The following is a 24,237-nucleotide window of genomic DNA, read 5'->3' on the forward strand; positions in this document are numbered from 1 at the left end:
TGGGTCCCGTTCTGGGGTCCCGTTCGGGGTGCGCCCCCTTTGGGTCCCGTTTGGGGTCCCGTTCGGGGTGTGCCCCGTTCTGGGGTCCCGTTCGGCGTGCGCCCCCTTTGGGTCCCGTTTGGGGTCCCGTTCGGCGTGCGCCCCCTTTGGGTCCCGTTTGGGGTCCCGTTCGGGGTGCGCCCCGTTCTGGGGTCCCGTTCGGCGTGCGCCGCAGCCCGCGCTGTCCCGCAGAGCTGGAGGTGGGCAAGGAGCAGGAGTTCACGGTGAAGGCCAAGGGCGCGGGCGGGCAGGGGCGCGTGGGCGCCCGCGTGTCGGGGCCGGCGCGGCAGGCGGTGCCGTGCGCGGTGGAGCCGGCGGCCGAGGGCAGCGTGGTGCGCTGGGCGCCGCGCCAGGAGGGGCCGCACCAGGTCGACGTCACCTACGACGGGGTCCCGGTGCCCGGCAGCCCCTTCCCCGTCGAGGCCGTGGCCCCCACCGACCCCTCCAAGGTGCGAGCGGCGCCCGGGGTGGGGGTCACCCCATTGGGGTGGGGGGCTGGGGTGTCCCGGGGGGGTGGGGGGACTGGGGGTCACCCCATTGGGGTGGGGGGCTGGGGTGTCCCGGGGGGGTGGGGGGACTGGGGTCACCCCATTGGGATGGGGGGCTGGGGTGTCCCGGGGGGGTGGGGGGACTGGGGTCACCCCATTGGGATGGGGGGCTGGGGTGTCCCGGGGGGGTGGGGGGACTGGGGTCACCCCATTGGGATGGGGGGCTGGGGTGTCCCGGGGGGGTGGGGGGACTGGGGGTCACCCCATTGGGATGGGGGGCTGGGGTGTCCTGGGGGGGTGGGGGGACTGGGGGTCACCCCATTGGGATGGGGGGCTGGGGTGTCCCGGGGGGGTGGGGGGACTGGGGGTCACCCCATTGGGATGGGGGGCTGGGGTGTCCCGGGGGGGTGGGGGGACTGGGGGTCACCCCATTGGGATGGGGGGCTGGGGTGTCCCGGGGGGGTGGGGGGACTGGGGGTCACCCCATTGGGATGGGGGGGCTGGGGGTCACCCCATTGGGATGGGGGGCTGGGGTGTCCCGGGGGGGTGGGGGGACTGGGGTCACCCCATTGGGATGGGGGGCTGGGGTGTCCCGGGGGGATGGGGGGACTGGGGTCACCCCATTGGGATGGGGGGGCTGGGGGTCACCCCATTGGGATGGGGGGCTGGGGTGTCCCGGGGGGGTGGGGGGACTGGGGGTCACCCCATTGGGATGGGGGGCTGGGGTGTCCCGGGGGGGTGGGGGGACTGGGGGTCACCCCATTGGGATGGGGGGGCTGGGGGTCACCCCATTGGGATGGGGGGCTGGGGTGTCCCGGGGGGGTGGGGGGACTGGGGGTCGCCCCATTGGGATGGGGGGCTGGGGTGTCCCGGGGGGGTGGGGGGACTGGGGGTCACCCCATTGGGATGGGGGGCTGGGGTGTCCCGGGGGGGTGGGGGGACTGGGGGTCACCCCATTGGGATGGGGGGCTGGGGTGTCCCGGGGGGGTGGGGGGACTGGGGGTCACCCCATTGGGATGGGGGACTGGGGTGTCCCGGGGGGGTGGGGGGACTGGGGGTCATCCCATTGGGGTGGGGGTCAGGGGTCTGAGGGGACACCCAGGGGGTCCCCACAACGCGGTGTCCCCCAGGTCAGGGGTCTGAGGGGACGTCCGGGGGGTCCCCTGGGTCAGGGGGTCTGAGGGGACACCTGGGGGCTCCCCACAAGGCGGTGTCACCCAGATCATGGGGTCTGAGGGGACGTCCAGGGGGTCCCCCGGGTCAGGGGTCTGAGGGGACACCCGGGGGTCCCCAGAACCCAGTGCCCATGGGGGTCTGAGGGGACACCCAGGGGGTCCCCACAGCCTGGTGTCCCTGAGGGTCTGAGGGGATGTCCTGGGGGTCCCCACAAGGCGGTGTCCCCCGGGTCAGGGGTCTGAGGGGACGTCCGGGGGTCCCCCGGGTCAGGGGTCTGAGGGGCCACCCGGGGGCTCCCCACACCGTGCCGTCCCCACACCCCCACGCCCCCGCGTCCCCGTCCCCGCAGGTTCGCGCCTACGGGCCGGGGCTGCAGGGCGGCCTGGCCGGGGTGCCGGCGCCGTTCACCATCGACACCAAGGGCGCCGGCACCGGGGGGCTGGGGCTGACGGTGGAGGGCCCCTGCGAGGCCAAGATCGAGTGCCTGGACAACGGCGACGGCACCTGCGCCGTCACCTACCTGCCCACCGAGCCCGGCGACTACAACATCAACATCCTGTTCGCCGGCGCCCACGTGCCGGGCTCCCCGTTCCGCGCGCCCGTGCGCGCCGCGTTCGACGCCTCCAAGGTGACGTGCTCGGGGCCGGGGCTGGAGGGCGGCACGGCCGGGCAGCCCGGCCACTTCCGCGTGGACTGCAGCCGCGCCGGCACGGCCGAGCTCACCATCGGCATCGCCTCGGAGGCCGGCGCGCGCGCCGAGGTGCGCGTGGAGGACAACGGCGACGGCACCTACACCATCGCCTACACGCCGCTCAGCCCCGGCGTCTACACCATCACCGTGGAGTACGGCGGGCAGCCCGTGCCGCACTTCCCCTCCAAGGTGCGCGTGGAGCCGGCCGTGGACACCGCCGCCGTCAAGGTCTACGGGCCCGGCGTGGAGGGCAAGGGTGAGCGCGCCGGGACACCCGGTGCCCGGCCCCTCGGCCCCGTTCTCCATCCCTTTGGACCTGTTCTCCGTCCCCTTGGACCCATTTCTGTCCCCTCGGCCCCATTCTCCATCCCTTTGGACCTGTTCTCCGTCCCCTTGACCCCATTCTCTGTCCCCTCAGCCCCATTCTCCATCCCTTTGGACCTGTTCTCCGTCCCCTTGGCCCCATTCTCTGTCCCCTTGGACCCATTTCCATCCCCTCGGCCCCATTCTCCATCCCTTTGGACCTGTTCTCCGTCCCCTCAGCCCCATTCTCCATCCCTTTGGACCCATTCTCCGTCCCCTCAGCCCCATTCTCCATCCCTTTGGACCTGTTCTCCGTCCCCTTGGCCCCATTCTCTGTCCCCTTGGCCCCATTCTCTGTCCCCTTGGACCCATTTCCATCCCCTCGGCCCCATTCTCCATCCCTTTGGACCCATTCTCCGTCCCTTTGGACCCATTCTCTGTCCCCTCGGCCCCATTCTCCGTCCCTTTGGACCCATTCTCCATCCCTTTGGACCCATTTCTGTCCCCTCGGCCCCTTTCTCCATCCCTTTGGACCCATTTCCATCCCTTTGGACCCATTTCTGTCCCCTCGGCCCCATTCTCCATCCCTTTGGACCGATTTCCATCCCTTTGGACCCATTCTCCATCCCCTCAGCCCCATTCTCTATCCCCTTGGCCCCATTCTCCATCCCTTTGGCTCCATTTCCCACCCCCATTTCCCACCCCCATTTTCCATCCCCTTGTCCCTGTTTTCTACCCCATCCCATTCCCCCCGTGACCCCGTTCCCCCCGTGACCCCGTTCCCCCCGTGACCCCGTTCCCCCGTCCCCCAGGCGTGTTCCGCGAGGCCGTGACCGAGTTCGAGGTGGACGCGCGGGCGCTGAGCAAGGCCGGGGGGGCGCACGTGAAGGCGCGCGTGTCCAACCCCTCGGGGAACGTCACCGAGACCTTCGTGCGGGACCGCGGCGACGGCACCTACCACGTGGAGTACACCCCCTACGAGGAGGGTGAGCCCCCCGCGCAGGGGCCGGCGCCGGGGCGGCCGGGGCGCGGCTTCCGTCGGCTCGAGGGATGGGCCGAACCGGGGCTGTTTCCAGCAGCCTCAAAAAGCCTGAAAAATAACGCTAGGGCTTATTTTGGGGGGAGGCCTTATTCTGGGGGGGTGTCTTATTTTCGGGGGGAGGGCCTATTTTCTGATTAGGGCTTATTTTCTGATTAGGGCTTATTTTCTGATTAGGGTTTATTTTCTGATTAGGGCTTATTTTCTGATTAGGGCTTATTTTTGGATTAGGTGTTATTTTATGATTAGGACTTGTTTTATGATTAGGACTTGTTTTTTCATTAGGTCTTATTTTATGATTAGGGCTTGTTTTATGATTAGGTCTTGTTTTTTGATTAGGTCTTATTTTTGGATTAGGTCTTACTTTTGGGCTAGGTCTTATTCTTGGATAAGGTCTTATTTTTGGATTAGGTCTTACTTTTGGGGTAGAGCTCATTTTCAGGGTAGGTCTTATTTTAAGGGAAGCAGGGTATTTCCTGTTTTTTTGAATTATGGGATGTATAAAAGCAGAGGATTCACCCGAGTTGCCCAGAGCACAACGAGCAGCCGATCGCGTCCCCGTGCCCCCACGTCCCATGACCGTGTCCCCCACGTCCCCCATGTCCCATGACCGTGCCCCCCACGTCCCGTGACCGTGTCCCCCACGTCCCCCACGTCCCGTGACCGTGCCCCCCGCGTCCCGTGACCGTGCCCCCCGCGTCCCGTGACCGTGTCCCCCACGTCCCCCGCGTCCCGTGACCGTGCCCCCCGCGTCCCGTGACCGTGCCCCCCGCGTCCCGTGACCGTGTCCCCCACGTCCCCCACGTCCCGTGACCGTGCCCCCCGCGTCCCGTGACCGTGCCCCCCGCGTCCCGTGACCGTGTCCCCCACGTCCCCCACGTCCCGTGACCGTGCCCCCCGCGTCCCGTGACCGTGCCCCCCGCGTCCCGTGACCGTGTCCCCCACGTCCCCCACGTCCCGTGACCGTGCCCCCCGCGTCCCGTGACCGTGCCCCCCGCGTCCCGTGACCGTGTCCCCCACGTCCCCCACGTCCCGTGACCGTGCCCCCCGCGTCCCGTGACCGTGCCCCCCGCGTCCCGTGACCGTGTCCCCCACGTCCCCCACGTCCCGTGACCGTGCCCCCCGCGTCCTGTGACCGTGTCCCGCCCCCCGCAGGGCTGCACGCGGTGGACGTGACGTACGCGGGCAGCCCCGTGCCCCACAGCCCGTTCCGCGTGCCCGTGACCGAGGGCTGCGACCCCGCGCGCGTCCGCGTGCACGGCCCCGGCATCCAGAGCGGCACCACCAACCAGCCCAACAAGTTCACCGTGGAGACCCGGTGAGCCCCCCGGGGACCCCAATCCCCCCGCGCCCCAAAACCCCCGCACCCCAATCCCCCCGCGCCCCCCGTGTCCCCCAATCCCCGTGTCCCCCCCAACCCCTGTGTCCCTCCGTGTCCCCTGCGCTGCTCCCCTCATGGGGTTGGGGTTTGGGGTCTCCCCAACCCCCATGTCCACCCCAACCCCCATGTCCCCCCCGACCCCCGTGTCCCCCTGACCTCCATGTCCCCCCCTGCCCCCGTGTCCCCCCCTGCCCCCCATGTCCCCCCTGCCCCCGTGTCCCCCTGACCCCGTGTCCCCCCCTGCCCCCATGTCCCCCCCTGCCCCCGTGTCCCCCTGACCCCGTGTCCCCCTGACCCCCGTGTCCCCCTGCCCCCGTGTCCCCCTGCCCCCGTGTCCCCCCCTGCCCCCATGTCCCCCCCCGCCCCTGTGTCCCCCTGACCCCGTGTCCCCCCCTGCCCCCGTGTCCCCCTGCCCCCGTGTCCCCCTGACCCCGTGTCCCCCCAACCCCCGTGTCCCCCTGACCCCGTGTCCCCCTGACCCCGTGTCCCCCCCTGACCCCCATGTCCCCCCGCCCCCGTGTCCCCCCACCCCCGTGTCCCCCTGACCCCGTGTCCCCCCCTGCCCCCGTGTCCCCCTGCCCCCGTGTCCCCCCGCCCCCGTGTCCCCCTGACCCCGTGTCCCCCCCTGACCCCGTGTCCCCCCGCCCCCGTGTCCCCCTGACCCCGTGTCCCCCTGACCCCGTGTCCCCCCCTGACCCCCATGTCCCCCTGCCCCCGTGTCCCCCTGTCCCCGTGTCCCCCTGACCCCGTGTCCCCCTGACCCCGTGTCCCCGCAGCGGTGCCGGCACGGGGGGGCTGGGGCTGGCGGTGGAGGGCCCCTCGGAGGCCAAGATGTCGTGCACCGACAACAAGGACGGCAGCTGCTCGGTGGAGTACGTCCCCTACGAGCCGGGCACCTACAGCCTCAATGTCACCTACGGCGGCCACCAGGTCCCCGGTGAGCGCGGGGGGTCCGGGGGTCTCGGCGGGGGGCGCGGGGGGCAGGGGGACACGGGGTCACCCGCCGTGTCCCCCGCGCCCAGGGAGCCCCTTCAAGGTGCCGGTGACGGACGTGGTGGACGCGTCCAAGGTGAAGTGCGCGGGGCCGGGGCTGACGCCGGGCGCCGTGCGCGCCAACGTGCCGCAGAGCTTCACCGTGGACGCCAGCAAGGCCGGCGTGGCCCCCCTGGACGTTAAAGTGCTGGGGCCCAAAGGTGGGGGCGGGGGGGCTCTGGGGGACCCCGGTGTGGGGGGAAAGGGGCTCTGGGCGGGCCTGGAGGGTCCCACGGGGGGCTTGGGGTGCCCAGTAGGGCTCTATAGGAGGTCCTGGGGTGCCCTGTAAGGCTTATAGGGGGTCTTGGGGTGCCCTGTGGGGTCTCGGGGTGCCCCATAGGGCTCTATAGGAGGTCCTGGGGTGCCCTGTAAGGCTCTATAGGGGGTCTTGGGGTGCCCTGTGGGGTCTTGGCGTGCCCCATAGGGCTCTATAGGAGGTCCTGGGGTGCCCTGTAAGGCTTATAGGGGGTCTTGGGGTGCCCTGTGGGGTCTTGGTGTGCCCTATAGGGCTCTATAGGAGGTCCTGGGGTGCCCTGTGGTGTCTTGGGGTGCCCTGTAAGGCTTTATAGGGGGTCTTGGGGTGCCCTGTGGGGTCTCAGGGTGCCCCATAGAGCTCTATAGGGGGTCTTGGGGTTGCTATAGGAGGTCCTGGGGTGCTCTGTGGGGTCCTGGGGTGCCCCATAGGGCTATGTAGGGGGTCCTGGGGTCCCTGTGGCATCTTGGGGTGTCCCATAGGACTCTATGGGAGGTCTCGGGGTTGCCATAGGAGGTCCTGGGGTGCTCTGTGGGGTCTCGGGGTGCCCTATAGGGCTCTATAGGAAGTCCTGAGGTCCCTGTGGGGTTTCAGGGTGCCCCGTAGCACTATGTAGGGGGTCCTGGCGTCCCCGTGGGGTCCTGGGGTGCCCCATAGGGCTATGTAGGGGGTCCTGGGGTCCCTGTCGGGTCTTGAGGTGTCCCATAGGTCTCTATGGGAGGTCTTGGGGTGCCTCATAGCGTGTCTGGGGGTGCATTGGGAGCTCTGGGGGTGCCCCCGCGCGTGGGGGTGCGGTGGGAGCTCTGGGGGTGCAGTGGGAGCTCTGGGGGTGCGTTGAGAGCTCTGGGGGTGCAGTGGGAGCTCTGGGGCTGCTCCCGCGCGTGGGGGTGCATTGGGAGCTCTGGGGGTGCGTTGGGAGCTCTGGGGGTGCGGTGGGAGCTCTGGGGCTGCTCCCGCGCGTGGGGTGCCCCACGGCCCTGCCCCACGGCCCTGCCCCACGGCCCTGCCCCACGGCCCTGCCCCGCGTCAGGCGCGGTGGAGCCGGTGGACGTGGTGGACAACGGGGACGGGACCCAGCGCGTGAGCTACGTCCCCTCCCGCGAGGGGCCCTACAGCATCTCCGTGCGCTACGGCGAGCAGGACGTGCCGCGCAGGTCGGGGGGCGCCTCCGGGGCGGGGGGGGGGGGGGCCGGGGGGGCCGGGGGGGCCAGGGCGGGTGGGGGGGGCCCGGGGTGGGTTGGGGGTGCCAGTTGGGTTTGGGGGAGCAGGGGTGGGTCTAGGGGGTCGGGGCAAGTTGGGGGGCCCAGGGAGGGTCTGGGAGCCCAGGGCAGGTTTGGTGGTCCAGGGTGGGTTTGGGGAGCCCGGGGCGGGTTTGAGGGTCTGGGGCGGGTTTGGGGGACCAGGCAGGTTTGGGGGACCCAGGCAGGTTTGGGGAGCTGGGGTGGGTTTAGGGGCCTGGGTCAGGTTGGGGGCCTGGGGTGGGTTTGGGGGACTGTGGGTGGGTTTGGGGCACCCTGGCTGGGTTTGGGGGCCCAGGGCGGGTTTGGGGAGCCCAGGGCAGGGTTTGGGGAGCCCAGGGCAGGGTTTGGGGAGCCCAGGGCAGGGTTTGGGGGCCCGGGTGGGTGGGAGCCCGGGGGGGTGGGGCCCAGGTGGGTCCGTCGTGACCCCCGCTCTCCCGCAGCCCGTTCAAGGTCAAGGCGCTGCCCACGCACGACGCCAGCAAGGTCAAGGCCAGCGGGCCCGGGCTGAACACGACGGGCGTCCCCGCCAGCCTGCCCGTGGAGTTCACCATCGACGCCAAGGACGCGGGCGAGGGGCTGCTGGCCGTGCAGATCACGGTGCGTGCGGCGCGGTGACAGTGGCACTGCCACACTGCCCGTGTCACTGCCCGTGTCACTGCCCGCGTCACTGCCCGTGTCACTGCCCGTGTCACTGCCCGTGTCACTGCCTGCGTCACTGCCGGTGTCACTGCCCGTGTCACTGCCTGTGTCCCCGAGGCGCGGTGTCAGTGGCACTGCCACACTGCCCGTGTCACTGCCCGTGTCACTGCCCGTGTCCCCGAGACACGGTGTCTGTGTCACTGCCTGTGTCCCCACAACACAGTGTCTGTGTCCCCTGTCCCAGCACCGCGGTGCCACCCCCGTGTGTCCCCTGTCCCAACACCGCGGTGCCACCCCCGCGCGTGTCCCCTGTCCCAGCACCGCGGTGCCACCCCCGCGTGTGTCCCCTGTCCCAACACCGCGGTGCCACCCCCGCGTGTGTCCCCTGTCCCAACACCGCGGTGCCACCCCCGTGTGTCCCCTGTCCCAACACCGCGGTGCCACCCCCGCGTGTGTCCCCTGTCCCAACACCGCGGTGCCACCCCCGCGTGTCCCCTGTCCCAACACCGCGGTGCCACCCCGCGTGTGTCCCCTGTCCCAACACCGCGGTGCCACCCCCGCGTGTCCCCTGTCCCAACACCGCGGTGCCACCCCCGTGTGTCCCCTGTCCCAACACCGCGGTGCCACCCCCGTGTGTCCCCTGTCCCAGCACCGCGGTGCCACCCCCGCGTGTGTCCCCTGTCCCAGCACCGCGGTGCCACCCCCGCGTGTGTCCCCTGTCCCAACACCGCGGTGCCACCCCCGCGTGTGTCCCCTGTCCCAACACCGCGGTGCCACCCCCGCGTGTCCCCTGTCCCAACACCGCGGTGCCACCCCCGCGTGTGTCCCCTGTCCCAGCACCGCGGTGCCACCCCCGCGTGTGTCCCCTGTCCCAGCACCGCGGTGCCACCCCCGCGTGTGTCCCCTGTCCCAACACCGCGGTGCCACCCCCGCGTGTGTCCCCTGTCCCAACACCGCGGTGCCACCCCCGCGTGTGTCCCCTGTCCCAACACCGCGGTGCCACCCCCGCGTGTGTCCCCTGTCCCAACACCGCGGTGCCACCCCGCGTGTCCCCAGGACCCCGAGGGGAAGCCCAAGAAGGCGTCGATCCGGGACAACCAGGACGGCACCTACACCGTGTCCTACGTGCCCGACATGACCGGGCGCTACACCATCCTCATCAAGTACGGCGGCGACGAGATCCCGTACTCGCCGTACCGCATCCGCGCCGTGCCCGCCGGCGACGCCAGCAAGTGCACCGTCACCGGTACGCGCCGCGGGGGGGCACCCGCCGCACCGGCACGGGGGGGCGCCGGGCACCCGCTGCACCCACCGCCGGGGCACTGGGCACCCCCTTCACCCATCACCGGGGCACTGGGCACCCCCTTCACCCATCACCGGGGCACTGGGCACCCCCTTCACCCATCACCGGGGGACCGGGCACCCGCTTCACCGGCACCGGGGTGGGCGCCGGCACCGCTTCACCGGCACGGGGGCGGGGGGGCCGCACCGCAGCACCCGGTCTCACTGGATTTCTTGCTTCTCTGCCCGCCCCCCGCCCCCACGCCCCCCCCGCCACGCTGCAGTGTCCATCGGCGGCCACGGCCTAGGTAAGCGCACCGCATGGCCGGGGAGCACGCGCCCCCCCCGCCCCCCAACCGCCCCCCACCCGCCCCCCAACCGCCCCCCAACCGCCCCCCAACCGCCCCCAACCGCCCCCAACCGCCCCGCCCCCCAGGGGCTCCGCTGACCCCACCGAGTTACGGGGCTGTCCCGTTGTCACCGGGGGTCCCCAGCCCGTCGCCCTCCGGAGGGGCTCTGGTGACTGCCAGGGACCTCAGTGACCCCCGGTGACCTCAGTGACCCCACGGTGTTCTGGGGGGGTCCCCAGCCCGTCCCGCTCTGGGGGGCTCTGGTGACCCCGGTGACCCCCAGTGACCCCACCGTGTTCTGGGGGGCGCCCCGTTGTCACCGGGGGTCCCCAGCCTGTCCCACTCTGGGGGGGCTCTGTTGACCCCAGTGACCCCTGGTGACTCCCAGTGACCCCACCGTGTTCTGGGGGATGTCCCATTGTCACCGGGGGTCCCCAGCCCATCCCACTCTGGGGGGGGCTCTGGTGACCCTGGTGACCCCACCATGTTCTGGGGGTGTCCCATTGTCACCAGGGGTCCCCAGCCCATCCCACTCTGGGGGGGCTCCGGTGACCCCTGGTGACCCCGGTGCCCCCGGTGCCCCCAGGCGCCGGCGTGGGCCCCACGATCCAGCTGGGCGAGGAGACGGTGATCACGGTGGACGCCAAGGCCGCGGGCAAGGGCAAGGTGACGTGCTCGGTGTGCACGCCCGACGGCTCCGAGGTGGACGTGGACGTGGCCGAGAACCCCGACGGCACCTTCGACATCTTCTACACCGCGCCGCAGCCCGGCAAGTACGTGATCTGCGTGCGCTTCGGGGGCGAGCACATCCCCAACAGCCCCTTCCAGGTCCTGGTGAGTCGGGGGGGCACGGGGAGGGCCCGGGGCTCGGGGAGGGGGGGTCCCGGCCCCGCTAACGCGGCCGTGGCGCAGGCGACCGACCGCCCCCTGCTGGGCGTCAACGGGCTGGACATGGCCGGGCTGCGCCCCTTCGACCTCGTCATCCCCTTCACCATCAAGAAGGGCGAGATCACGGGTGAGCGCCCCCGAAACGCCGCGGGGGGGCCCCTCAGCCGCCGGCGGCAGCTCGGGGGGTCCCCAGGTCCTGGGGGGGGGACCAAAGGAACTTGTGGTCATGGGGTGAACCCAGGGTGTGCCCAGGGTCTCCAGAGCCAGACTGGGGGTACCCGAGGTCTGGGGGACTCTGCAGGTCTCTAGAGCCCCCCGATCATCCCAAGGGGTCCCCAAGGCCTGGGGGTCCCCAGAGTCCCACCACATCATCCCAAGGGGTCCCCAAAGCCCCCCAGATCATCCCAAGGGGTCCCCAAGGCCTGGGGGTCTCCAGAGCCCCCCTGGGCCTTCCAAGGGGTCCCCAAGGCCTGGGGGTCCCCAGAGCCCCCCAGGTCCTTCAAGGGGTCCTCAGGGCCTGGAGGTCCCCAAAGCCCCCCAGGTCCTCCCAAAGGGTCCCCAGAACCCCCCAGACCCTCCAAGGGGTCCCCAAAGCCCCCCACATCCTCCCAATGGGTCCCCAAGGTCTGGGGGTCCCCAAAGCCCCCCAGGTCCTCCCAAAGGGTCCCCAGAACCCCCCAGACCCTCCAAGGGGTCCCCAAAGCCCCCCACATCCTCCCAAGGGGTCCCCAAGGTCTGGGGGTCTCCAGAGCCCCCCAGGTCGGCCTGAGGGTCCCCAAAGCCCCCCCAGGTCCTCCCAATGGGTCCCCAGAACCCCCTGGTCCTCCCAAGGGGTCCCCAGAGCCCCCAGGTCCTCCCAAGGGGTCCTCCCAAGGGGTCCCGAAGGCCCGGGGTCCCCCGTGGTGTCCCCCATGGCCCCCGTGACCCCCGGCCCCCCAGGGGAGGTGCGGATGCCCTCGGGGAAGGTGGCCAAGCCGGACATCACGGACAACAAGGACGGGACGGTGACGGTGAGGTTCGCGCCCACCGAGGCCGGGCTGCACGAGATGGACATTCGCTACGAGAACATGCACATCCCAGGTGGGGACAGTGGGGACAATGGGGACAATGGGGGTTTGGGGACAATCGGACATTCGCTACGAGAACATGCACATCCCAGGTGGGGACAGTGGGGACAGTGGGGACAATGGGGGTTTGGGGACAATCGGGGGGTTGGGGACAATCGGACATTCGCTACGAGAACATGCACATCCCAGGTGGGGACAGTGGGGACAATGGGGACAATGGGGGTTTGGGGACAATCGGACATTCGCTACGAGAACATGCACATCCCAGGTGGGGACAGTGGGGACAATGGGGACATTGGGGACAATCGGGGGGTTGGGGACAATCGGACATTCGCTACGAGAACATGCACATCCCAGGTGGGGACAGTGGGGACAATGGGGGTTTGGGGACAATCGGGGGGTTGGGGACAATCGGACATTCGCTACGAGAACATGCACATCCCAGGTGGGGACAGTGGGGACAATGGGGACAATGGGGGTTTGGGGACAATCGGACATTCGCTACGAGAACATGCACATCCCAGGTGGGGACAGTGGGGACAATGGGGACAATCGGGGGGTTGGGGACAATCGGACATTCGCTACGAGAACATGCACATCCCAGGTGGGGACAGTGGGGACAATGGGGGTTTGGGGACAATCGGGGGGTTGGGGACAATCGGACATTCGCTACGAGAACATGCACATCCCAGGTGGGGACAGTGGGGACAATGGGGACAATGGGGGTTTGGGGACAATCGGACATTCGCTACGAGAACATGCACATCCCAGGTGGGGACAGTGGGGACAATGGGGACAATGGGGGTTTGGGGACAATCGGACATTCGCTACGAGAACATGCACATCCCAGGTGGGGACAGTGGGGACAATGGGGACAATCGGGGGGTTGGGGACAATCGGACATTCGCTACGAGAACATGCACATCCCAGGTGGGGACAGTGGGGACAATGGGGGTTTGGGGACAATCGGGGGGTTGGGGACAATCGGACATTCGCTACGAGAACATGCACATCCCAGGTGGGGACAGTGGGGACAATGGGGACAATCGGGGGGTTGGGGACAATCGGACATTCGCTACGAGAACATGCACATCCCAGGTGGGGACAGTGGGGACAATGGGGACAATCGGGGGGTTGGGGACAATCGGACATTCGCTACGAGAACATGCACATCCCAGGTGGGGACAGTGGGGACAATGGGGACAATGGGGGTTTGGGGACAATCGGACATTCGCTACGAGAACATGCACATCCCAGGTGGGGACAGTGGGGACAATGGGGACAATGGGGGGTTGGGGACAATCGGGGGGTTGGGGACAATCGGACATTCGCTACGAGAACATGCACATCCCAGGTGGGGACAGTGGGGACAATGGGGACAATGGGGGGTTGGGGACAATCGGGGGGTTGGGGACAATCGGACATTCGCTACGAGAACATGCACATCCCAGGTGGGGACAGTGGGGACAATGGGGACAATGGGGGTTTGGGGACAATCGGGGGGTTGGGGACAATCGGACATTCACTACGAGAACATGCACATCCCAGGTGGGGACAGTGGGGACAATGGGGGGACAATGGGGGTTTGGGGACAATGGGGGTTTGGGGACAATCGGACATTCGCTACGAGAACATGCACATCCCAGGTGGGGACAGTGGGGGGTTTGGGGACAATCGGGGGACTCTGGGACTCCGTGCCGCGCGGTGACTGTGGAGGTGCTGTGCCACTGTCCCATGCCCCACGTCACCGTCCCATGCCCTGCGTCACCGTCCCATGCCCCGTGTCACCGTCCCATGCCCTGTGTCACCGTCCCATGCCCCGCGTCACCGTCCCATGCCCTGCGTCACCGTCCCATGCCCTGTGTCACCGTCCCATGCCCCGTGTCACCGTCCCATGCCCTGCGTCACCGTCCCATGCCCCCCGTCACCGTCCCATGCCCTGTGTCATCACCCTCCCATGCCCCCCGTCACCGTCCCGCGCGCCGTGACACCCCCGGGTTCTCCGGCGGCCGTGGGGGGTCCGGCGGTGCCCCCTGACCCCCCCGTTGCCCCCCAGGCAGCCCCCTGCAGTTCTACGTGGATTACGTGAACAGCGGCCACGTCACCGCCTACGGCCCCGGGCTCATCCACGGCACCGTCAACAAGCCGGCCACCTTCACCGTCAACACCAAGGACGCGGGCGAGGGTGAGCGGGGTCCCGGGGGGCCGGGGGCGCTGGGGGGCGCCGGGGGGGCCGGGGGCGCGGGTCCCCGCGGGCGCTGACCCCCCGCCCCAGGCGGGCTGTCGCTGGCCGTGGAGGGCCCGTCCAAGGCGGAGATCAGCTGCACCGACAACCAGGACGGCACCTGCAGCGTCTCCTACCTGCCCGTGCTGCCCGGCGACTACAGCATCGTGGTCAAGTACAACGACAAGCACATCGCGGGCAGCCCCTTCACCGCGCGCATCACCGGTACGGGGGGCGCGGGGGCACCCCCGGCGCTGCGGGTGCTCCTGGGGGCGCCTCTGGGTGCTTCGGGTGTTCCTGGGGGCGCCTCTGGGTGCTTCGGGTGCTCCTGGGGGGCGCCTCTGGGTGCTTCGGGTGCTGCTCTGGGTGGTTCGGGTGCTCCCCTGGGTGCTTCGGGTGCTGCTCTGGGTGCTTTGGGTGCTCCTGGGGGCGCCTCTGGGTGCTTTGGGTGCTCCCCTGGGTGCTTCGGGTGCTGCTCTGGGTGCTTCGGGTGCTCCCGTGGGTGCTTCGGGTGCTGCTCTGGGTGTTTCGGGTGCCTGGAGTGCCCAGGGGAGTTGGGGTCGGTCTGGGGATCCCTAGGGAGGCTCTGGGGTCCCTTGTTGGGTCTGGGGGTCCTTAGGGAGGCTCTGGGGTCTCTCAGCGGGGTTTGGGGTCCCTTGTTGGGTCTGGGGTCTCCCAGGGGTCCTGGGGGGGGTTTGGGGTCTCTCGGGGGGGTCTGTGGTCTCCCAGGAGGCCCCGGGGGGTCTGGGGTCTCCTGGGGGTCCTGGGGCATTTTGGGGTCTCTCAGGGGTGTCTGGGGTCTCCCAGGAGGCCCTGAGGGTCCCAGGGGGGTCTGGGGTCTCTCAGGGGGTCTGGGGTCTCCCAGGAGGCTCTGGGGGTCCCAGGGGGGTCTGGGGTCTCTCAGGGGGGTTTGGGGTCTCCTGGGGGTCCTGGGGGAGTCTGGGGTCTCTCAAGGGGTCTGGGGTCTCCCAGGAGGCTCTGGGGGTCCTGGGGCATCTGGGGTCTCTCAGTGGGGTCTGGGGTCTCTCAGGGGAGTTTGGGGTCCCTCAGGGGGTCTGGGGTCTCTCAGGGGTTTGGGGTCTCTCAGGGGGTCTGGGGTCTCCCAGGAGGCTCTGGGGGTCCCGGGGGGGTCTGGGGTCTCTCAGGGGGTCTGTGGGGTCCCGGGGGGGTCTGGGGTCTCTCAAGGGGTCTGTGGGGTCGCGGGGGGTCCTGGGGGGTCGGTGACAGCAGCGCCCGTGTCCCCGCAGGTGACGACTCGCTGCGCCTGTCCCACCTCAAGGTGGGGGCGTCGGCCGACATCCCCCTGGACATCGGGGAGACCGACCTGAGCCAGCTGGCGGCCACCGTCACCGCGCCCTCGGGCCGCAAGGAGCCCTGCCAGCTCAAGCGCCTGCGCAACGGCCACATCGGTGACGTGGGGACACGGGGGGACACGGGGGGACACGGGGACGTGGGGACATGGGGGGGACATGGGGACACGGGGACACGGGGACACGGCCACCGTCACCGCGCCCTCGGGCCGCAAGGAGCCCTGCCAGCTCAAGCGCCTGCGCAACGGCCACATCGGTGACGTGGGGACAGGGGACACGGGGGGACACGGGGACGTGGGGACATGGGGGGGTCATGGGGACACGGGGACACGGGGACACGGCCACCGTCACCGCGCCCCCGGGCCGCAAGGAGCCCTGCCAGCTCAAGCGCCTGCGCAACGGCCACATCGGTGACGTGGGGACACGGGGGGACACGGGGGGGACACGGTCACTGTCATCCCCCATGCCCCTGTGCCCCCATGTCCCCCTACCCCATCTCTTGTGCATCCGCACGCTGCGTCGCCCCGTGTCCCCCTGTCCCCACGCTGACTGTCCCATGTCCCCCTGTCCTTGCGCTGACTGTCCTGTGTCCCCATGTCCCGCCCTGACTGTCCCTGTCCCCGTGTCCCCGCAGGGATCTCATTCGTGGGGCAGCACCTGGTGCACCCCATGTCCCCATGTCCCGCCCTGACTGTCCCCGTGTCCCCGCAGGGATCTCATTCGTGGGGCAGCACCTGGTGCACCCCATGTCCCCGTGTCCCGCCCTGACTGTCCCCGTGTCCCCGCAGGGATCTCGTTCGTGGGGCAGCACCTGGTGCACCCCATGTCCCCATGTCCCGCCCTGACTGTCCCCGTGTCCCCGCAGGGATCTCGTTCGTGGGGCAGCACCTGGTGCACCCCATGTCCCCGTGTCCCGCCCTGACTGTCCCCGTGTCCCCGCAGGGATCTCGTTCGTGCCGCAGGAGGTGGGGCAGCACCTGGTGCACCCCATGTCCCCATGTCCCGCCCTGACTGTCCCCGTGTCCCCGTGTCCCCGCAGGGATCTCGTTCGTGCCGCAGGAGGTGGGGCAGCACCTGGTGCACCTGTCGCGGGGGGGGCAGCCGCTGGCCCGCAGCCCCCTGGCCGTCACCATCAGCCAGGCCGAGCTGGGCGACGCCAGCCGCGTGCGAGCCACGGGCGCCGGGCTGCGCGAGGGCCGCACCTTCCAGCCCGCCAGCTTCGCCATCGACACGCGCGACGCCGGTACGGGAGACACGCGGCCCCGCGGCCCCCACGGCCCCCCAGCATCCCCGGAGCCTCCCCAGAGCATCCCAGGGGTCCCCAGAGCATCCCGGGGATCCCAGATCATCCAGGGGGTCCCCAGAGCCTCCCAAGGGTCCCAGAGCATCCCGGGGATCCCAGGTCACCCCAGGGGTCCCCAGAGCCTCCCAAGGGTCCCAGAGCATCCCGGGGATCCCAGGTCACCCTGAGGGTCCCCAGAGCCTCCCAAGGGTCCCAGAGCATCCTGGGGATCCCAGAGCATCCCGGGGGTCCCCAGAGCCTCCCAGGGGTCCCAGAGCATCCCGGGGATCCCAGATCATCCCGGGGATCCCAGAGCCTCCCAAGGGTCCCCAGAGCATCCTGGGGGTCCCAGAGCCTCCCAGGGATCCCAGATCATCCTGGGGGTCCCCAGAGCCTCCCAAGGGTCCCCAGAGCATCCCGGGGATCCCAGAGCATCCCAGGGGTCCCAGAGCATCCCAGGGATCCCAGATCATCCCGGGGATCCCAGAGCCTCCCAAGGGTCCCCAGAGCATCCTGGGGGTCCCAGAGCCTCCCCAGAGCCTCCCAGGGATCCCAGATCACCCCGGGGTTCCCCAGAGCCTCCCAAGGGTCCCCAGAGCATCCCAGGGGTCCCAGAGCATCCCAGGGATCCCAGATCATCCCGGGGATCCCAGAGCCTCCCAAGGGTCCCCAGAGCCTCCCCAGAGCATCCTGGCGGGTCCCAGATCATCCCAAGGGTCCCCAGAGTATCCCAGGGATCCCAGAGCATCCCAGGGGTCCCAAGGCATCCCGATCCTCCTAGGGGTCCCTGAGCATCCCAGGGGTCCCCGGATCATCCAGGGGGTCCCCAGAACCTCCCCAGAGCATCCCTGGGGTCTCCAGAACCCCCAGACCCTTCCCAGATCATCCCTGGGGTCCCAGAGCCCCCCAGGTCCTCCCAAGGGGTCCCCAGGGCTTTGGGGTCCCTGCCCCACGGCCCCGCTGCCCGCAGGGTACGGGGGGCTCAGCCTGTCCATCGAGGGCCCCAGCAAGGTGGACATCGGCACCGAGGAGCTGGAGGACGGGACGTGCCGCGTGTCCTACTGCCCCACCGAGCCCGGCAACTACATCATCTCCCTCAAGTTCGCCGACCAGCACGTGCCCGGTGGGTGGGGGGCACGGGGGGCATGGGGGGCACGGGGGCATCGGGGGCATGGGGGTGACGGGGGCAATGGGGGGCATGGGGGCAATAGGGACACGGGGGGCAACAGGGGGCATGGAGGCAATGGGGGCGCGGGGGTAACGAGGCAATGGGGAGCATGGGGGACATGATGGGCAATGGGGGGCGTGGGGGTGATGGGGGCAGTGGAGGACATGGGGGACATGATGGGCAATGGGGGCATGGGGGTGATGGGGGCAGTGGAGGACATGGGGGACATGATGGGCAATGGGGGGCATGGGGGTGATGGGGGCAGTGGAGGACATGGGGGACATGATGGGCAATGGGGGCATGGGGGTGATGGGGGCAGTGGAGGACATGGGGGACATGATGGGCAATGGGGGGCATGGGGGTGATGGGGGCAGTGGAGGACATGGGGGACATGATGGGCAATGGGGGCATGGGGGTGATGGGGGCAGTGGAGGACATGGGGGACATGATGGGCAATGGGGGGCATGGGGGTGACGAGGGCAATGGGGGCACAGGGGGCAATGGGGGGCAATGGGGACATGGGGGTGATGGGGGCAATGGGGGTGATGGGGGGCGTGGGGGCAACTGGGGACACTGGGAGGGTGATGGAGGGACTGGGGACAACTGGGGACACTGGGAGGGCACTGGGGTCACTAGGAGGGAGCCGGGGGGCTTTTTGGGGGTGCTTTTGTGGGTCTTTGGGGGGTGTTTTGGGGGTGTTTCACTGTGTGATTTTGGGGTCCCCCCAGGGAGCCCGTTCTCGGTGAAGGTGATGGGGGGGTGGTTTCACTGTGTGATTTTGGGGTCCCCCCAGGGAGCCCGTTCTCGGTGAAGGTGACGGGGGAGGGCCGGGTGAAGGAGAGCATCACCCGCCGGCGCCGCGCGCCCCCCGAGGCCGCCGTGGGCACCCCCTGCGACCTCAGCCTCAAGATGCCCGGTGAGCGTGGGGGGACCCCGAGTCTGCTGGGGGGGACCCCGAGTGTGCTGGGGGGCTCTGAGTGTCCCTGAGTGTCCTGGGGGGGACCCCAAGTGTCCCGGGGGGGGCTCTGAGTGTCCTGGGGGGGGGACCCCGAGTGTCCCAGGGAGGGTCCCTGAGCAACCCCAAGGACCCATAGGGGACCCCGGAGATACCGAGGGGACTCCAAGGATCCTTTATGGGGACCCCAAAAACCCAAGGGACCCCCCATCCACCAGGTGGTCCCCACACTTAACGCCCCCCCAGGAGCCGTGTGGGGACCCCAATACCCCCAGGGGACCCCCTCATAGATCAGGAGGGTCCTCCCAACTAACGCCCCCCAGGATCCACGGGGGACCCCAGTGCCCCATCCATGGGCAGGGTCCCCCTCTGACACCCCCCAGGATCCACGGGGGGACCCCAGTGCCCCATCCATGGGCAGGGTCCCCCTCTGACACCCCCCAGGATCCACAGGGGACCCCAATGCCCCATCCATGGGCAGGGTCCCCCTCTGACGCCCCCCAGGATCCACAGGGGACCCCAATGCCCCATCCATGGGCGGGGTCCCCCACTAACCCCCCCCAAGATCCACGGGGACCCCAGTGCCCCATCCATGGGCAGGGTCCCCCCCAGTAACCCCCCCCAAGATCCACGGGGGACCCCAGTGCCCCATCCCTGGGCGGGGTCCCCCACTAACGCCCCCCAGGATCCACGGGGGACCCCAGTGCCCCATCTGTGGGCGGGGTCCCCCCCACTAACCCCCCCCACTAACCCCCGCCACTAACCACCCCCAGGATCCACAGGGGACCCCAGTGCCCCATCCGTGGGCAGGGTCCCCCTCTGACACCCCCCAGGATCCACAGGGGACCCCAGTGCCCCATCCATGAGCGGGGTCCCCCCCACTAACCCCCCCCAGGATCCACGGGGGACCCCAATGCCCCATCCGTGAGCGGGGTCCCCCCCACTAACACCCCCCAGGATCCACAGGGGACCCCAGTGCCCCATCCATGGGCAGGGTCCCCCTCTGACACCCCCCAGGATCCACAGGGGACCCCAATGCCCCATCCATGGGCAGGGTCCCCCCTGGCCCCCCCCAAGATCCACAGGGGACCCCAGTGCCCCATCCGTGGGCGGGGTCCCTCTCTGACGCCCCCCAGGACCCATGGGGGACCCCAGTGCCCCATCCGTGAGCGGGGTCCCCCTGCGCCCGCAGAGCTGAGCTCGCCGGAGGTGACGGCGCAGGTGACGGGCCCGTCGGGCGCGGCGGTGCCGGCGCAGGTGCTGGAGGGCGGCGGCGGCGCCTTCGGCGTGCGCTTCGTGCCGGCCGAGACCGGCGCGCACTCGGTCAGCGTCAAGGACCGCGGGCAGCACGTGCCCGGCAGCCCCTTCCAGTTCACCGTGGGGCCCCTGGGCGAGGGCGGCGCCCACAAGGTGCGCGCGGGGGGGCCCGGCCTGGAGCGCGCGGAGGCCGGGGTGCCAGGTGAGGGACCCCGAGACCGGGAGTGGGGCTGGGGGGCAGGGGAGGGACCCCGAGACCGGGAGTGGGGCTGGGGGTGCCAGGTGAGGGACCCCGAAACCGGGAGTGGGGCTGGGGGGCAGGGGAGGGACCCCGAGACCGGGAGTGGGGCTGGGGGTGCCAGGTGAGGGACCCCGAGACCGGGAGTGGGGCTGGGGGTGCCAGGTGAGGGACCCGAAACCGGGAGTGGGGCTGGGGGTGCCAGGTGAGGGACCCCGAGACCGGGAGTGGGGCTGGGGGGCAGGGGAGGGACCCCGAGACCGGGAGTGGGGCTGGGGGGCAGGGGAGGGACCCCGAGACCGGGAGTGGGGCTGGGGGGCAGGTGAGGGACCCCGAAACCGGGAGTGGGGCTGGGGGGGGCAGGGGAGGGGACCCCGAAACCGGGAGTGGGGCTGGGGGGCGCAGGGGAGGGGACCCCGAAACCGGGAGTGGGGCTGGGGGTGCCAGGTGAGGGACCCCGAGACCGGGAGTGGGGCTGGGGGGGGCAGGGGAGGGGACCCCGAAACCGGGAGTGGAGCTGGGGGGGCAGGGGAGGGGACCCCCAAACCGGGAGTGGGGCTGGGGGGGGCAGGGGAGGGGACCCCGAGACCGGGAGTGGGGCTGGGGGGCAGGGGAGGGACCCCGAGACCGGGAGTGGGGCTGGGGGGCAGGGGAGGGACCCCGAGACCGGGAGTGGGGCTGGGGGGCAGGTGAGGGACCCCGAAACCGGGAGTGGGGCTGGGGGGGGCAGGGGAGGGGACCCCGAAACCGGGAGTGGGGCTGGGGGGCGCAGGGGAGGGGACCCCGAAACCGGGAGTGGGGCTGGGGGTGCCAGGTGAGGGACCCCGAGACCGGGAGTGGGGCTGGGGGGGGCAGGGGAGGGGACCCCGAAACCGGGAGTGGAGCTGGGGGGGCAGGGGAGGGGACCCCCAAACCGGGAGTGGGGCTGGGGGGGGCAGGGGAGGGGACCCCGAGACCGGGAGTGGGGCTGGGGGGGCAGGGGAGGGACCCCGAGACTGGGAGTGGGGCTGGGGGGCAGGGGAGGGACCCCGAGACCGGGAGTGGGGCTGGGGGGCAGGGGAGGGACCCCGAGACCGGGAGTGGGGCTGGGGGGGCAGGGGAGGGACCCCGAAACCGGGAGTGGGGCTGGGGGGGCAGGGGAGGGGACCCCGAGACCGGGAGTGGGGCTGGGGGGGAAGGGGAGGGGACCCCGAGACCGGGAGTGGGGCTGGGGGGGAAGGGGAGGGGACCCCGAGACCGGGAGTGGGGCTGGGGGGGAAGGGGAGGGGACCCCGAGACCGGGAGTGGGGCTGGGGGGGAAGGGGAGGGGACCCCGAGACCGGGAGTGGGGCTGGGGGGGGCAGGGGAGGGGACCCCGAAACCGGGAGTGGGGCTGGGGGGGCAGGGGAGGGACCCCGAAACCGGGAGTGGGGCTGGGGGGCAGGGGAGGGGACCCCGAGACCGGGAGTGGGGCTGGGGGGGAAGGGGAGGGGACCCCGAGACCGGGAGTGGGGCTGGGGGGGGCAGGGGAGGGGACCCCGAAACCGGGAGTGGGGCTGGGGGGGCAGGGGAGGGGACCCCGAGACCGGGAGTGGGGCTGGGGGGCAGGGGAGGGGACCCCAAGACCGGGAGTGGGGCTGGGGGGGGCAGGTGAGGGACCCCGAGACCGGGAGTGGGGCTGGGGGGGCAGGGGAGGGGACCCCGAAACCGGGAGTGGGGCTGGGGGGGGCAGGGGAGGGGACCCCGAAACCGGGAGTGGGGCTGGGGGGGGCAGGGGAGGGGACCCAGCGCCGGCCCCCGGGGAGGAAGGGGGCACCCCGTGCGATGGGGCGGGGGGTCCCTGATGTCCCTGACGCCCCCGCCGCCCCCGCCCCAGCCGAGTTCAGCATCTGGACGCGCGAGGCGGGCGCCGGGGGCCTCTCCATCGCCGTGGAGGGGCCCAGCAAGGCCGAGATCGCCTTCGAGGACCGCAAGGACGGCTCCTGCGGGGTGTCCTACGTGGTGCAGGAGCCGGGTACGGGGACACCGACCCCCCCACGGTGACACCGACCCCGCCACGGTGACACCGACCCTGCCACGGTGACACCGACCCCCCCACGGTGACACCGACCCTGCCACGGTGACACCGACCCCCCCACGGTGACACCGACCCTGCCACGGTGACACCGACCCCCCCACGGTGACACCGACCCTGCCACGGTGACACCGACCCCCCCACGGTGACACCGACCCTGCCACAGTGACACCGACCCCCCCACGGTGACACCGACCCTGCCACGGTGACACCGACCCTGCTACGGTGACACCGACCCCCCCACGGTGACACCGACCCTGCCACGGTGACACCGACCCCCCCACGGTGACACCGACCCCCCCACGGTGACACTGACCCCCCCACGGTGACACCGACCCTGCCACGGTGACACCGACCCCCCCACGGTGACACTGACCCTGCCACGGTGACACCGACCCTGCTACGGTGACACCGACCCCCCCACGGTGATACTGACCCCCCCATGGTGACACCGACCCTGCTACGGTGACACCGACCCTGCCACGGTGACACTGACCCCACCCAGTGACACTGACCCCCCCACGGTGACACCGACCCTGCCACGGTGACACCGACCCCCCAACGGTGATACTGACCCCCCCATGGTGACACTGACCCCATCCCGTGACACTGACACCCCCCACGGTGACACCGACCCTGACACGGTGACACTGACCCCCCCATGGTGACACTGACCCCACCTGGTGACACTGACCCCTGGTGACACTGATCCCCCCACCCAGTGACACTGACCCCACCCAGTGACACTGACCCCTGGTGACACTGATCCCCCCACCCAGTGACACTGACCCCACCCAGTGACACTGACCCCTGGTGACACTGATCCCCCCACCCAGTGACACTGACCCCCCCCCACGGTGACACCCCTGGTGACACTGATCCCCCCACCCAGTGACACTGACCCCACCCAGGGGACACTGGCCCCTGGTGACCTCCCCTGGTGACCCTGACCACTGGTGACCCCACCCCCCGGTGACCCCCCAGTGACCCTGGCCCCTGGTGATCCCTGGTGGCACTGACCCCCCGGTGACACTGACTCCACCCAGTGACACTGACCCCTGGTGACACTGACCCCCCCACCCAAGTGACACTGATCCCCGCTGACACTGACCCATGGTGACCCCACTTGGTGACACTGACCCCCGCTGACACTGACCCCTGCTCACACTGACCCCACTTGGTGACACTGACCCCACTTGGTGACACTGACCCCACTTGGTGACACTGACCCCCGCTGACACTGACCCCTGCTCACACTGACCCCACTTGGTGACACTGACCCCACTTGGTGACACTGACCCCCACTGACACTGACCCCTGCTCACACTGACCCCACTTGGTGACACTGACCCCTGGTGACACTGACCCCTGCTGACACTGACCCCCGCTGACACTGACCCCTGCTGACACTGACCCCCGGTGACACTGACCCCTGCTCACACTGACCCCTGGTGACACTGACCCCCGCTGACACTGACCCCCGGTGACACTGACCCCCGCTGACACTGACCCCTGCTGACACTGACCCCCGGTGACACTGACCCCTGCTGACACTGACCCCTGGTGACACTGACCCCCGCTGACACTGACCCCTGCTGACACTGACCCCTGCTGACACTGACCCCTGCTGACACTGACCCCCGCTGACACTGACCCCTGCTGACACTGACCCCCGGTGACACTGACCCCTGCTCACACTGACCCCTGGTGACACTGACCCCTGGTGACACTGACCCCCGGTGACACTGACCCCCGGTGACACTGACCCCTGCTCACACTGACCCCTGGTGACACTGACCCCCGGTGACACTGACCCCCGCTGACACTGACCCCTGCTGACACTGACCCCCGGTGACACTGACCCCTGCTGACACTGACCCCT

General features: G+C 70.3%; 1 protein-coding gene across 5 annotated transcripts in view; it reads left to right on the forward strand.

Annotated features, from left to right (window-relative positions):
* FLNA (filamin A) overlaps positions 1 to 24,237 on the forward strand; it is a 61,339-nt gene that overhangs the window by 24,367 nt on the left and 12,735 nt on the right. For 2 of the 5 annotated variants that reach the window (XM_071801228.1, XM_071801224.1), the window contains exons 20-39: positions 232 to 488; positions 2,053 to 2,650; positions 3,510 to 3,683; positions 4,892 to 5,054; positions 5,894 to 6,054; positions 6,140 to 6,310; positions 7,433 to 7,556; positions 8,084 to 8,240; positions 9,339 to 9,528; positions 9,848 to 9,871; positions 10,500 to 10,928; positions 11,741 to 11,881; positions 13,925 to 14,053; positions 14,144 to 14,317; positions 15,340 to 15,501; positions 16,442 to 16,645; positions 17,655 to 17,807; positions 18,646 to 18,768; positions 20,000 to 20,266; positions 22,158 to 22,295. In XM_071801228.1, the coding sequence (XP_071657329.1) occupies positions 232 to 488; positions 2,053 to 2,650; positions 3,510 to 3,683; positions 4,892 to 5,054; positions 5,894 to 6,054; positions 6,140 to 6,310; positions 7,433 to 7,556; positions 8,084 to 8,240; positions 9,339 to 9,528; positions 9,848 to 9,871; positions 10,500 to 10,928; positions 11,741 to 11,881; positions 13,925 to 14,053; positions 14,144 to 14,317; positions 15,340 to 15,501; positions 16,442 to 16,645; positions 17,655 to 17,807; positions 18,646 to 18,768; positions 20,000 to 20,266; positions 22,158 to 22,295 (3,939 nt within the window). The remainder of the gene's footprint in view (positions 1 to 231; positions 489 to 2,052; positions 2,651 to 3,509; positions 3,684 to 4,891; positions 5,055 to 5,893; positions 6,055 to 6,139; positions 6,311 to 7,432; positions 7,557 to 8,083; positions 8,241 to 9,338; positions 9,529 to 9,847; positions 9,872 to 10,499; positions 10,929 to 11,740; positions 11,882 to 13,924; positions 14,054 to 14,143; positions 14,318 to 15,339; positions 15,502 to 16,441; positions 16,646 to 17,654; positions 17,808 to 18,645; positions 18,769 to 19,999; positions 20,267 to 22,157; positions 22,296 to 24,237) is intronic. The other 3 variants (XM_071801226.1, XM_071801227.1, XM_071801225.1) reach the window with 3 other exon arrangements.

The sequence above is a fragment of the Patagioenas fasciata genome, chromosome 36 (assembly GCF_037038585.1).
Source record: "Patagioenas fasciata isolate bPatFas1 chromosome 36, bPatFas1.hap1, whole genome shotgun sequence".
Lineage (NCBI taxonomy): Eukaryota > Metazoa > Chordata > Aves > Columbiformes > Columbidae > Patagioenas > Patagioenas fasciata.